This window comes from Marmota monax, unplaced genomic scaffold (genome assembly GCF_021218885.2).
Source record: "Marmota monax isolate L192 unplaced genomic scaffold, Marmota_monax_Labrador192_F-V1.1 WCK01_AAM20220418_F8-fsc00101, whole genome shotgun sequence".
Taxonomy (NCBI): Eukaryota; Metazoa; Chordata; class Mammalia; order Rodentia; family Sciuridae; genus Marmota; species Marmota monax.
The window spans coordinates 3,130,072-3,143,334 of NW_026692786.1; the positions used below are offsets into that span (position 1 = coordinate 3,130,072).

The 13,263-nt window shown below is 45.0% G+C and overlaps 2 protein-coding genes across 3 annotated transcripts in view; one reads left to right on the forward strand and one right to left on the reverse strand.

Annotated features, from left to right (window-relative positions):
* Positions 1 to 850: 850 nt before the first annotated feature.
* On the reverse strand, positions 851 to 4,638 carry Rgs9bp (regulator of G protein signaling 9 binding protein). The gene has a single exon (XM_046448149.2). The coding sequence runs from the start codon at positions 4,268 to 4,270 to the stop codon at positions 3,557 to 3,559; it is 714 nt and encodes a 237-aa protein (XP_046304105.1). The 5' UTR covers positions 4,271 to 4,638; the 3' UTR covers positions 851 to 3,556.
* A 694-nt stretch (positions 4,639 to 5,332) lies between these two features.
* The window catches only part of Ankrd27 (ankyrin repeat domain 27), a 53,196-nt gene continuing 45,265 nt past the window's right edge, over positions 5,333 to 13,263 (forward strand). For both annotated transcript variants that reach the window (XM_046447946.2, XM_046447947.2), the window contains exon 1: positions 5,333 to 5,466. The gene's annotated coding sequence lies outside the window, so the exon portion shown is untranslated. The remainder of the gene's footprint in view (positions 5,467 to 13,263) is intronic.

Genomic DNA, 13,263 nt, shown 5'->3' on the forward strand with positions numbered 1-13,263 from the left:
ATGGACATATAGGTTCACACTTTGAGGCTTGCATCCTTACAAAACATTCATTATAGAATGGAAGAGCACATTCTGAGAAGGACCAAAGTAGCTAAAAATGAATCAGAGTGCACATTGGGATACAGTATTACCAGGGTTCTCATTCAAACCTCTTCAATCAAAACTACTTTTTCAGTCATTCAGGGTCATACAACTTTTTTTAGTCATTCAATATCACATGCTATTTATGTAGCTTACTGTAAACGTTAGATAAATCATGTTTTATTTTCAAGAAATGCTCTAATTTTATACACAAAAATGTTTCCCTTTGTGGCATTTAAATGCATGAGTTTTTAGAACACATAAAAAGTTGCCAGGCATTTTTCTCCTACAAATATTATGATTACAGTTATTTTTATTTTACTAATAGCAGTAGTTTAGAATTTACTCTTCTGAAAACATAGTTCTCCTGACAGGTGCCTTGACATTCCAAGTTCTTTATTGATTTTTTTTTTTAAAAATTACCATTGCATCATGGTATAGTAGAAATTTAAATTTATTATTTAAAGTAGTGATTTAAGTATCAAACGTCAAAATTAAGTCAGGCTTCTATCAAAAAGCAATCTTTTGAATTGAATATAGAAAAGGAGAGCAGAAGCTCGGTGTGGCTAGCACTCGCCTGTAATCCCAGCGACTCTGGAGACTGAAGCAGGAGGATCACAAGTTTGAGGCCAGTCTCAGCAACTTAGCAAGACCCTGTCTCAAAATTTAAAAAATAAAATGAAAATAAAAAGGTCTGGTAAAGCACCCTTGGGTTTAATCCCCACTACCAAAAAAAAAAAAAAAAAAAAAAGAAAAAGAAAAAAAAGAAAAAAGAAAGAAAGAAAGAGGGCAGGGAGCAATCTATTGCACAAGGCAGAAAGTGATTTTGCATTTGTCATAGCTGAAGTTCCATAGGTTAACAAGCCCAAAGGATAAATATATTTATTGTAATTCAGCCTTTTCTTTTTGTAACATTTCATCACTAATTTCATTGAGCAGAGATCCTCAGAGCAGGTGCACATCTGATTGCTCTTATAATACCCAAGGAACTGGCAAATGGGTGGAAGGAGAGACAAGGAAACTTGTTTGCCCTATTTACTCTCAACAGATTACCAAACAGCAGATGGATTGTTTTTAAAACAGGTTCTACTGAATTTTTTTTTTTTCATGACCCAAAACACCCTGAGAAGAATAGAGGTTGCAGTCTTCAAAATGGCAGAACATCTTTAGGGCTTTTTTGTTTTTTAATTTTTTTTAGTTATTGATAGACCTTTATTTATTTATATGTAGTGCTGAGAATTGAACCCAGTGCCTCATACATGCCAGACACGTGTGCTACTGCTGATCCCCAGCCCCAGCACCTAGGTCTTATTTTTTAAGGACGTTTTTCAACACTGGTTTACAAAGTGTCCTAGCATTCTCTTGCTTGAGAGAGATTAGACTTTGGAGAGGGTGATAGACTCATGTTGTGTTGTGTGTGGGAAATTTAAAATCTTTCTACGTCATCTCCAAAAGCGCCCTGGCAAGACAGGTGCAAGAGAATTGGAAGTGGCCCCTATTCAGACTCATCCAGATTGAGTGAAGCAGAAGGAGCTTCTCATAGCAATTGTTATAAGAGGTTTGGTCAGCTTAAGACCTTGTGGGTTTTTTAAAAGCATGACCACAGACATAAGCTAACAGATTCTGTTTCCCTACCTGGCGCTGGAATTTATGTGTTGAAAAGGAGTGAAATTGGGCTAGGGTAGAGGATAAGGAGCAGTCCTCAGGATTGGGTGCCCAGACAGAAATCCAGCTGCTATTTGCTTCTGTCCCTTGGCCCTCCAAGCTGCTCTTGTGGAAAACTGTCAATTCCTTCCACCTGATCCCCTTTCTCACTTCTGGGGTGAGAAAGAAAAAAAAAATCTGTGTTGGTTTTCAGCCAAACCAAAATCTCTTGATTTTGTTCTAAATTATCTCTAGAAAGTTGAATGCATCTATTTTCTCAGCCTCATGTCCCCAAGAATGTGACAGAGCTTCTCTGAACCCCAAGCAGGAGGTGGCTGCAGTGTTTAGGCAAATTCCTGCCTGGGACCAAGGGTGCTTTCCACATTTCCTTATTTATGGATCAAAAGAAGCAAAGACAGTTTACTTCTTACATTAACCTGTGATTCCAGTACTGATCCTACAACCTCAAAATTCAATCTGTATTCTAGAATATAGATTTGAAAAATAGGTGCAGTTACTTATTTTGTAACCTAAGGGTACATAAAGACTCATTGGCACATATGAATTCGTTGTCCAATGCTTTCATGTTAAAAAACAGCTTTGATAGTACATGATGTGGTAATGTTATTTTTCTTTCAAGATGTTTATATACATATGTATGTTTAAATATATATACACATATATACTTAAAGCTTCTTAAATTTCAATTTAAAGCAGTTACATTCTAACCCAGTGTCAGAGCTCATTGACTCAAAATCTCTGTGGGCCAGTAATGCCACATGACCAGACAGTGTGGGGGGTCAGGGAGCAGTCCTTCTCCCTCCAAAGCCAACCATCCTATTGGCTAGCAAGCAAATTCCGGGGATAAATAGGATTAAGTGCTTCAAAGAGGATTCTCTTGTCCTCCCTCAAAGGAGGATCAAACACTCTGGTCTAGTTCTGCAACAAAAATAAGCCCCTGAGAAGGAGAAAGTGCTTGTTTACATAGCATGTGGCCTTTCCCAAAGCCTCCTCATCCTCTTTCTCCACCATCCAAGGCTGGCTGGGGAGAACCCTTCTTGGCAGGCAGGTGTGTGTGGTGGATCTAATCCTGCTATATAGCAGGTTCAACCAACTACTTTCTTTGGTTTCCTAAATAGGGTCAGATCTTGTACAGCAGCGGGAGGTTAAGACCCCAAATCTCTTTTGGTGACTAATGGATCAACTGCCATAAACTGGGCCACTGGGCCATAAGAAAGCACTTTGTTTGAACTTCTAACTGCACATTCTCTTAAATTTAGGCCCCAAAGGACTGAGGTAATAATAATAATAATAATAATAATAATAATACCTGCTTACATCTTATTGCAATTCGTTTCGTGTCCAGGAAACAAATCAGCCACCTACAAACAGCAAAACCACCCACCCTCTTCATGCTTCATACCACCTCACCCACTTCTCCAAACTGTCCCATGCAGAGAGTGGGAGACGCCTGCAGGAGTGGGGCACCAAATTTGGACTCCGTGTAAAAACGTCCCAGTAGCACACGCGTTAACCTATTAACTCAAAGGAATCTGGGGTCACTATGGATCGTTTCTATTAATAGGGAATAAAGCTCCTGCAGATATTAGCGGTAATGCCCTGACAGCTCAAGCAAAGTTAACTCCTCCCGGGCCAGCAAAAGAAAACCATGTCCTGCCCAGGCAGAGGTGCGCTAGAAATGCATATACACATGCGCATACGGTGTTTTTGTGCTGCTTGCCTTAACAGGCCAGACTGCAAAGCCCATTTTGAATCTTGTTTACCGGGAGGGAGCAGGCTGCAGGCGGTGGGTAAGGGTGGCCGTCAAGCGTCAACCTAGCTTTACCACGCTCAAGGCTAGGGCCACAGCCGCCAGCAGCACGGCGCTGAAAAGAGTAGCAGCCAAGGCCTTGCTGGGGTTGCAGGATCTCGAGCGCTCTTCTACAGACACGGCGCCGACGGAGGAGGCGCCCATGCTGTTACTGGACAGTAGTTCGGCGCCCGCGGTCTTCTGGGCCTGTACTGTCCAACGCGGTACATTGACTTTCATTTCCATGTCGTTGATCATCTCTCCCACCTGAAGGACCTCGCGCTCCAACTCCTTCAGATCTGAGACGTCAAAGTCGCGTTCAGCCTGGTGACTTAGGCTGCGGGCGCTCAAGGCGCGCGCTGCTACCCGGGAGGAATCACCAGTTACACCGGTGCGCACAAGCGGCCGCAGAGGCGTATGCAGCGGGAACGCGGCTCCCAGCGCCAGTGCGCGTTGCATGTCGGCTTCCAGTATGTCCAGACAACCAGAGAAGGCCACCCAGAGGCGCTCAAATTCCATGCGATCCTCCGCGGCCAGACCCCGGTTGCGCAGCGCAACAGTCAGCCGGGCACCAGTGGTCACCGCCAGCTCCCGCGCCTTCTGGCGGGTCTTCTGTAGTTCCTCCCTCAGGTTCTGTGAGTCCGCTGAGCCGCCGACGGTCAGCACCAAATGGTGGTAGCAAGCGGTGGTCTTGTTGAGTGCGTCTAGCAGCGCCTTGCATTCCTCTCTGGCCATGGTGGTGCGCTCCGTCGGGATCCAGCAGCCCGCACCCCTCTTACACCCTCAGCGCGGCAGGACGCTGCCAGCCCAGATGCCACCTTTGAGGTGAGCGGTCCGAACACTCTTCATGGCCCGTGATTCGTTCCGCGTTTTAGCAGCTAGCCACAAAGCTCTCCAAGGACTCGCAACTTGCACCTCCAAAGACCCAGCGCGGAGAGGGAGTTGAGTCAGCTGCCTCCCATTCGCTTGTTCATTCTTTCCAGACGCGCCCCGAGGCACACACTTATCTTTGCACGACCCTTGCTTCCCCAGCGGCTCCCTGGGAAGCTCGGGGAGCGAACCCCATCCTCCTCTAGAACCACCCCAGGGCTAGCGGGCCGCCCAGCTGTGCGCTTAGCCTTAGTCGCTGCCTAGGGCAGCCGGATCGGGTTTCGTAGGACCCGCCCACCCCAGTCCTCGCAGTGTGCTTCCACCCCCTGGACCAGGAGTAGGCGGAGCCCCGCTCGGGGAAGTCACGTGTGGGTCTAGCATCTCTACCTCTTCTGCACCCCATTACAGTTCTGGAATGTTAAGACCAGCAGTTACAACCTTTCTTTATTGTGCAGATGATGAAACTAAGAAGAACTGGGTAAAAAGAAGGCTTAGTTCATGCAGAGTCCACGCAAGCGAAGGGACTAGAACCCAAGGACAGTGACTCCCAGATCCTCTAGGCAACAGAGTGATGCGCCTCATAAGACTGGGTACTTAAGTCCCGCAAAGCGAGCAGCGAATAGCAATCCGCCCGGTGGGACAATTTCCCGACGGGGTTCTTTTCCCCACTTGCAGTCCAGCCTCCTTTCAAAAAGCTAGCTTGGACCCCACCCCTAGTGTCAGATCTGCCCTCGGGCCCGCCCCTTCCATTCTGGGCACGCGCAGTCGTTGATTCTGGGCGGGGCTTCTCTGAGTAGGAAGCGCTGTGAGTTGCCTGAGTACCACCCCCGGCTGGGCCGGACTCAACGATTGCTTCACGTACACGTCACTCTAGATAAGGACGGCCGCTTATTGGGCCGGGCGGGCTAAGGTGCGGCTCCACCCAACGGCGGTGTAAAGGGGTGGGCTGTGGAGCCGAGCTGCCGCACCGGGGTGGTGGGCACTGGGGTCCCAACAGAGGGCCTGGGAGGTGCTGCCGCAGCCCAGAGATGGGCTGGGAGTGAAACTATGTAGCCTCTTAAGTAAGTGTCCTCCAGCCTGTCTCTTCTCGAGCCTTCCTTCTCTCGGGACCGCGTCGCCTCGGGGCCCTGAGGCCGGGCGGGGCCCGGGAGTGGGAAGGGGGAGGGGCTCCCTCCTCTCGGAGCCGGCGCCCCAGGCTGGGCTCCTGGGCCCCGGACGGCCCTGGCCGCCTTCTCCCGTTCAGGTCCGCAGCCAGGCGCGCTGTGCCTACTACGCTCCTGTGTCGAGAGGGAAGGGGAGGGCGGCGCGAAGAATGCGCCCTCTGACCCCCGCGGTCTGGGACAGGCCGGCGGGTCAGGGGTGCGGGGAGCTAGAACTTGGGGTAGTGAGCGGGGACCGTAGCTCACGCGTGGAGTCGCTTCCGCTGTTTCCTAGCGGCCTGGGGGGACTGGAAGGGGGAGGCTGGGGATGCGGGTTGTGGTCCTGGGAGACGAAGAAAGGAGAGCGGGGAATCTCTGCTTGCTTGCCTTTCTTGGAGCGGGGTCTCCTCGCCCACCTACGTGGAGATTACTGGAGGAAAACTCTTAAGCACCAAGAGATGTTCCAAACTCTGGGTCTGTTTAGTTTATTCGTTGAAGATGCCCAGCGGCGCGCTCGCTCGTCGAGCCTTGCTCTTCTGGCTGCCGCTCGAAGTGCAGGGGATGTGGGCACTCGCGGCCCATGCCGGTGGTGGGAGCAAGTGGTACATCTTCACTGTGGGTTTAGGACCTTAAGGGAACGAGGGGTTGCAAGACTTGGGGGACTATTAGGGTGCACGTGAGCTGAGATTTTCAAAGTTTATGGGTTTCCTGGAGATAGGGCCTTGTTTTGATGAAATATTACACCCTTCCCGCTGGCCCTAGAATATAGCAGTGAACATGAGCAATTTGAGATTCCTACGTGGGGCTTAGTATTGTGACCCTCAAGAGGATCTGGAGTGCTGAGTCAGTCCTAGGACTTGCTCTCACTCAGTCTGTCCTTAAACCTTCCCGCTGGCTGTTTGGGAATAGAGCTTGGGCGCTCTGGCCCTTGGCCATTCTCTGAGGAGGAGGGTCTCAGTCACCCAATGCCCTGGGGTAGTTTTCAGAACAAAATCAGTGGAAGAAGGGAAAACCCATCTGTTTGGAGAGCTTTGGGAACAGCCAAGGATGAGGAGGCTAGAAAGATGGGCCGAGGCCTGCTGTGAGAGGCTTTCAATACCTAACAGAGACTAGGAGTCCTCACTGTTGGAAAGATCACTTTGCTGAATTTCAGGAAATCCAGGAGGCAGAAGCCTTAGGCTTTGGAGGAGGAGATAAGAGAATGGAGCAGGAGTGTGTGCTTCTTCTCAAAGTCTAGCGGCAATAAAGCCTTCCCAGCCTTGACTTGTCACCTGAAATAATACTGCCAGGCAGCATTACTGGGGAAGCAGGCTACGTATCTGCATAGGGTTTGGGGTCACTATCTTGGCTGTGCCTCCATATATCTATTGGACTGTTTGCCTTTATAGGGAGCTGCTGGATCTTTGTTATTGGTGCATCCATATGCTGTTTAGTGTTTCTCTGGCATCTGCCCTGTTTGCACTTTCCATGGTTATTAGTTGCCAGCATTTGGCTCGTGTCCAGTAACTTCAGCCTCTCATAGATTTGCGGAGGAATGTGACTACATGATGATACCAGACCTAGAAAAGATTTAATCCAGAAAAATTCAGTCCTCATTTACCCTGGGGTTCTTTCCATATCTGAGAGATACTGAGAAGTGGCCCTTAGAGCACCTGCCCTTTAACCCAAGATACTGGCAGAGAGATGGGTGAATGATGGTTCTACCTGCAATTCTAGGAGCAGTGTGAGGGGTAGCAGTCTTCTCACCCCGCCTTTTTTTGTGGTATTAAGGATCAAACTCTGGGCCTTATGCATGCTAGGAAAGTGCTCTACTATTGAACTACCCAAGTATCTGGGATTACAGGTGTGGGCTCCTGTGCCTGTCTGATTGGGTGTCATTCTGAGAGGTGGTTGTGTTCTTCCAAATCTGCCTGCTGTCTCCATGGTCCCACCCTGCTTCTAGGCATGAGACTTTTCTCCCTCTCTTAATGCTGCACATTCCAGCTGTCATTGTGTTTGGCTAACTTTGAGCATTGTGTTTGTTTGGGGGTTTTTGCCTTTGTGCCTGCTTGGCTACTGCCTGGGGCTAGCCCCTCACCTATGCTGTTAAGGGCAGTGGCTTTCCAGATCCTGTGAGAGATGCTCTCTCCCTGAGAGGTTGAGCTTCTTCTTTTTTGTTTTATTTATTTTTTGAAGGTTTTTTTTTTTTTTTTTTTTTTTTTAGTTTCTTCTTAACACCTCACTATCATTTTGTTCAATTAGATAAACAGGTGCTTCCTTCCTATGGTGAGCCAGATGCAGGGCTGAGTGTTTAAAGTGGAGCTTTAAGAAAAATATGGACAGGATCCATAAATGTTACAGGCCAGAAGGACATAAGTGAATATAACAGCATACATTACATCATCCAGTTGCTTCCACTGGTATTAAAAATAGATGAAAAGAAATTTTTTTCCCCTTCTCTTTTGGAATCACAAATTAAACCAACTGGAGAATGTTGCTCATCATTTGGAAAGTGTGCTTGGTAAAGTCTTTGGTCAGGGGCCTGGAAGGATGGAAGCAGCCACAAGGGTGAGATTTTGGCAGGGAGTGCATCTCTGGGAGGTAGAGACTTCTCTGTGCTGGATTCTGCTGAGCCAGGCTGCACTCTGTCACCAGATGGTTCCTGACTACCCAGACTTAACCGGGCTGGCAGGGTGGTCGAAGACCACAAAACCATGAGTGTGCATACTGTCTTCCCAAATGCCCATACTAATTTGAGGCCTCATATGTCTTTCCTATTCATAGAGTAACCTCGATAACTCACATTCGGGGGTATTTGGTATCTCTAACCAACTGCACTAGATTTGTTGTAAATGATGCCATCATTTTGAGCTCAGGCAGGGATGGTATTTGTTTTTTAAAGGAGTTTTCTAAGAGAATTCACTTTCCAGTTTTATAAGGAAAATTTGTTTTTATTTGTGTGTGTGTATTTTAAAATGAAATGCTCATTCTTGGAAATAAACTTATCAGAGCATTAAATAATTTTAAGCAATTATCCATATGTATCAATTGAACTTTGACATTAACTCCGGGATTGTACTTGATTACTACATATTGTTGACTCTAGGACAGAAAAGTTGAGGACAGTGCTGGACAGAACTCTTTGAATCCTGACTCCCTGACAGGGTTTCAGGTGTTGTGACCAGGGGGACTGATGTCTAAGAGAAAGCAGATGACTTGGGAAGATAACAGCAAGCTCTGTCTGCTCAAGCAGCAGTGCTAAGAAAGAACCTTGTGTGCTTACGCACTTCACATGTGTGACCTGAGTGTTTTGATGTGGCATTCAGGGCCTTTCCTTTCCTTGCTGTTCTGTCCCCCTCTGACCTGCTGTGCTTGGATTCTTTCTTCCTTTTTTTTTCTTTGTGATGCTGAGGATGAGCCCAGGGCCTTGTGCGTGTGTGCTCTACCACTGAGAGCTCCACCTCCACCTCCGCCTCCAGTCTTCTGCTTGGATTCTTATGATTCTTTGGACTCATCTCCTCCTTTAGTTAAAAAAATAAAAAAAATTTACTCTTACGTTTTTGTGCCCACATGGAACCTGTCCCTGCATCCTAAACCTTTGGTTCCTATGTTGTCCCTGCCAGGCATGCCTCCCCCTCTCCACCTGTTCCCCTTTCTGTGCTGCTCCCATTTCTCTCTGTCCCTTCCTCCCAGCTGGTTTGTTAGTTCTTCCACAGAAGCGCTCCCTTGAAGACTTTTGTCTTGGGAATGGAGGTTTTGGAGCTCTGCCAGCACCTTGTCTGAAGAGCAGGAGTGCCCTTTCCCAGCTTTAGTCTGATCGTATTTTGCATCAAGTTTCTCACATGGTTTTTGTCCAAAGCACCTTTACTCTTTCACTCTGCCAAATAGAACCAACTGTGTTGGGAACCATGAAAAATGTTATTCTTTGTGACTGTCCTGGCAAAATTGCATCATTCAGTTGTTCTGTTGGGGACTCATAAAAGGATTATCTGGGTTCTACTAATAATTGAATTCAACAATAAAGTACCTGAACTGTTGCACAGCTCTCCCTAGGGCCCAAGAAGGGATTATTTGTAGCCATTTTTTATGTTAGACTCTTCTTCCTAAAAGGATTTGCAAGGAGCTCAGGGGCTTCCATTAGGCAGACCCCAGGGAGTCTGCAGCCAAGATAGCTATGGATGGATAAAAGAGATTTGGTGTGGAGCCTGTGTGGCTGTCATCCAGGTAAATAAAGCATGGCTCCTATCTATCTGTGGCTCATGAAATAACCCCTTTCCAAGCATATTTACATCATGGACATAGTAGTTAAAGGGACAAGTTTTAGAATAAGTTTTGACATCTGTGCCACCTTCAGGAGCTAGCTAAATCTCAGTTTCTTCATATGTGACATGGGACTAATAATATCTTACCTGGAGTTATTTTCAGTATTAAAATGGGATGAGGATGTATAAAAGTTATCAGTGCCTGGAACAGGGATATTCACAAATGGTGGCTGGGTTCTCCTCCCGCCCCCAACCCCATGCTGGGGATTGAACCCAGGGCTTTGCGTATTAGACAAATGCTCTACCACTGAGCTACATCCCTATCGCTGTTTTTTCTTTAGTTATCAAGGATAGAATTCATAATGCCTTTAAGCAAAATGTTCTGGTGTCTTCCCAAGCAGCATTAGAGAATATTGTTACATAGTGAGACAGTAACTCGATTTTTCATTTATATTTCTTTCATCTGATTGTATCAAGAGTAATAGTGTCCTCTAATAGCTGCTAATTTTTTCTTTATGATTGAGAGAAGGCTTCAGGTTTCAACCCAGAAGCTCTAACTGGCAACAGTATCTAGTAAGGTGGGGTTTTTGTGGGTGATTGTTTTTTTGGTGCTGGGGATTGAACCCAGGGACACTCTATCACTTAGCTACATCCCCAGTCCTTTTTATTTATTTTGAGACAGGATCTCACTAAGTTGTCAGGGCTTGCCTTGAACTGTGATCCTTTTGCCTCAGCCTTCTGAGTAGCTGGGATTACAGGTGTGCACCACTGCACCCAGCTTCTAGTGAGTTTTTTTTTTAACATTTAAAAATTTTTTTAAATACATTTTTTAGTTGTAGATGTATACAATACCTTCATTTTATTTATGTATGTGGTGCTGAGGTTCAAACCCAGTGCCTCACACATGCTAGGCAAGAGCTCTACCGCTCAGCCACAGCCTCATACCCTTTAGTGAGGTTTTAAATAACATCAATTGTTTTGAAATTTTTGAGATTATCTTCTCTTTATGGGAAATGATTATTTAATGTTGTGGGGTTTTTTTGAAGGAGATGTTTAAAGGAACATATTAAATAACAACTATTATGTGTAAGTGTGCAAGTTAGTCATTGGTCAGGGATACTTGGCCAGCAGAGTTTGCATACTTTGGCCTGATACACAGCCTCTGAGTTGCTTACCACTCCTCGTGCCCTGGCACAGGACTGCATGCACTGGGAATAGAGGTGCCCTTTTCTAATTCTTACAAAGACACCGTGTGAGCCAGCAGTAACTGGGTAACTGGTGGTTCATGGGTTTGCAGTATGTCAAAAATAGTGAAGTTGACATGTAAATTATTCTTGTGAGGATCCTGCAGGCAGATTCTCCACTGCACATACTGAGGTGGAGGCTCAGATAGGTGGAATGACATGGTTACAAATCTGATCTCTTTTTCTCTTCCCATTTTGTGGATTATCCTTTTGATAACTCAGTAGCACACTGACGGGACAGTGGAAGATCATCTGTGGAATGTTTCTACCATGTGTTCACATTAAATAGCAGCAATAGTGGTTCACAGACAGCAAGATCCTTAAAATAGCTTGTTTCCCAAAGTGAGTTAAACATTGATCTGAAGTCTTTTTTCAACCATAAATTACATCAGGGTCAACTCTGGCAGCAGAAGTCACAATTGTGATGGTGACAGTGTGTTCTTCACTGATTCTTATTTGATCAACTCGGATAAAAGTCTATTTGGCTTTTGTTTTCAAAATGTATACAAAAATAAATTTAGTTTTTAAAAAACCATTCACAACAGTGGCAAAATCTACATAGCTTATATAAATAGTTTAATAAAAGTTGTATATATGGGTTGGGGTTGTGGCTTAGCGCTAGAGTGATTGCCTAGCACATGTGAAGCCCTGGGTTCGAGTCTCAGCACCACATTAAAAAAAAAAAAGGCATTGTGTTCAACTACAAGTAAAAAAGAAAAAAAGGTTGTATATGTTTTATATGTGATCCTTATGGAAAAACTTTAATTGAAGGACATAGAAGAAGACCTTCATGGAGAGATGTACCATGTTTGTAGATGATAAGATTCATTATTATAAATGTATTGACCTTCCAGCCCATGAATTAACTGCAGTTCCAATAAAAATTTCAATGGGCTTTTTCATGGAATTGACAACCTGATTCTAATTCATTGTAAAGAACGAGGAATAATCAGACATTTTTAGACAATAAGGCAGAAGGAGGCCTTTCTCTGTGAGATATCAGGGCTTAATATGAAGCTATAGTTAAGTGAGATAGGATGTAGTCTTGCTTTGTCTAGTACCACTGGCCATATGTGACTATTGAACACTTGAAATGTGGTTAGTATGAATTGAGAAATTTTGTAGGAGTAAAAAAGTTGTAAAATATATCATTAATTTAAAAATAATTATTACATGCTGAAAATCTAATATTTTGGGTATATTAATATATGTAGTTTGGTATGGTGGTACTTGTCTGTAATCCTAGTTATTCAGGAGGCTGAGGCAGGAGGATCAAAAGTTTGAGGTCAGCCTCCACAGCTTAGACCCTGTCTGTGAATAAAATAAATAAATAAACAAAGGGGTGAGGGATATAGGTAAGTGGCAGAACACCCGTTTTTAATCTTCAGTATCAGAAAAAAAGATATAAAAGAGTGTTAAAATAAATTTTACCTATTTCTTTTAAAATGTGCCTACTAGAAAATTTTAAATTACACGTGTGCCAGGCATGATAGCCTCCTGCTGTAGTCTTAGCTACTTGGGAGGCTCAAATGGGAGGATAACTTGAGTCTCAGTGGGTTGGAGCCCAGGCTGGGTAACATAGTGAGACCCCCATCTCAAAAAAACAAAGCAAAATGAACAAGAAAATTACATATCTAATTATATGTGCTGTACATATAACTGTATTTATCATGTATTTCTATTGGGCAGTGCTGGCCTAGACTCGTAAAACCCAGAAACAGGCCATACACATATGGGAATTGAAGTGTGACAAAGATAGCAGTATCAACCAATGTGAAAGGAGAATGTTCAAAAAATGGTGGGACAATTGGTTTACCATATGGAAAATAAATTTAAATTCCTAATTTATAGCATGTGCAAAAATAAAATCCAGATGGATTGAAGACTGAAAGAAATATGAAAAAACTTTTTTAAGATTCTTATAAATTATAGGGAGTATATTTAAGGCTTTGAAGTTGGAAAGAATGTGGTTTCAGATAGCCTTTGCTGCATAACAAACCGACCAAAAGTTAGTAACTTAAAACTTCCCCAATTTCATTACTTCCACTCTTCTGTGGGGTGGCTAGGTGGCCCTTCTGGTGGTTTCACCTGGGGTTGCTGGTGTGGCTGCATCTGCTGGCGAGTTGGCTGTGCTATCTGGACCATGTGCCCCCCACACCCCACTCCCATGGTCTTTAATCCCATGGGCTTCCTTTGAGCATGCTGGGCTTGGTGTTCCAAGAGAACCAGAGTGA

Bases quoted from the DNA above. Each gene is read 5' to 3' on its own strand.
- Rgs9bp (XM_046448149.2), bottom strand. From the start codon at position 4,270: ATGGCCAGAGAGGAATGCAAGGCGCTGCTAGACGCACTCAACAAGACC.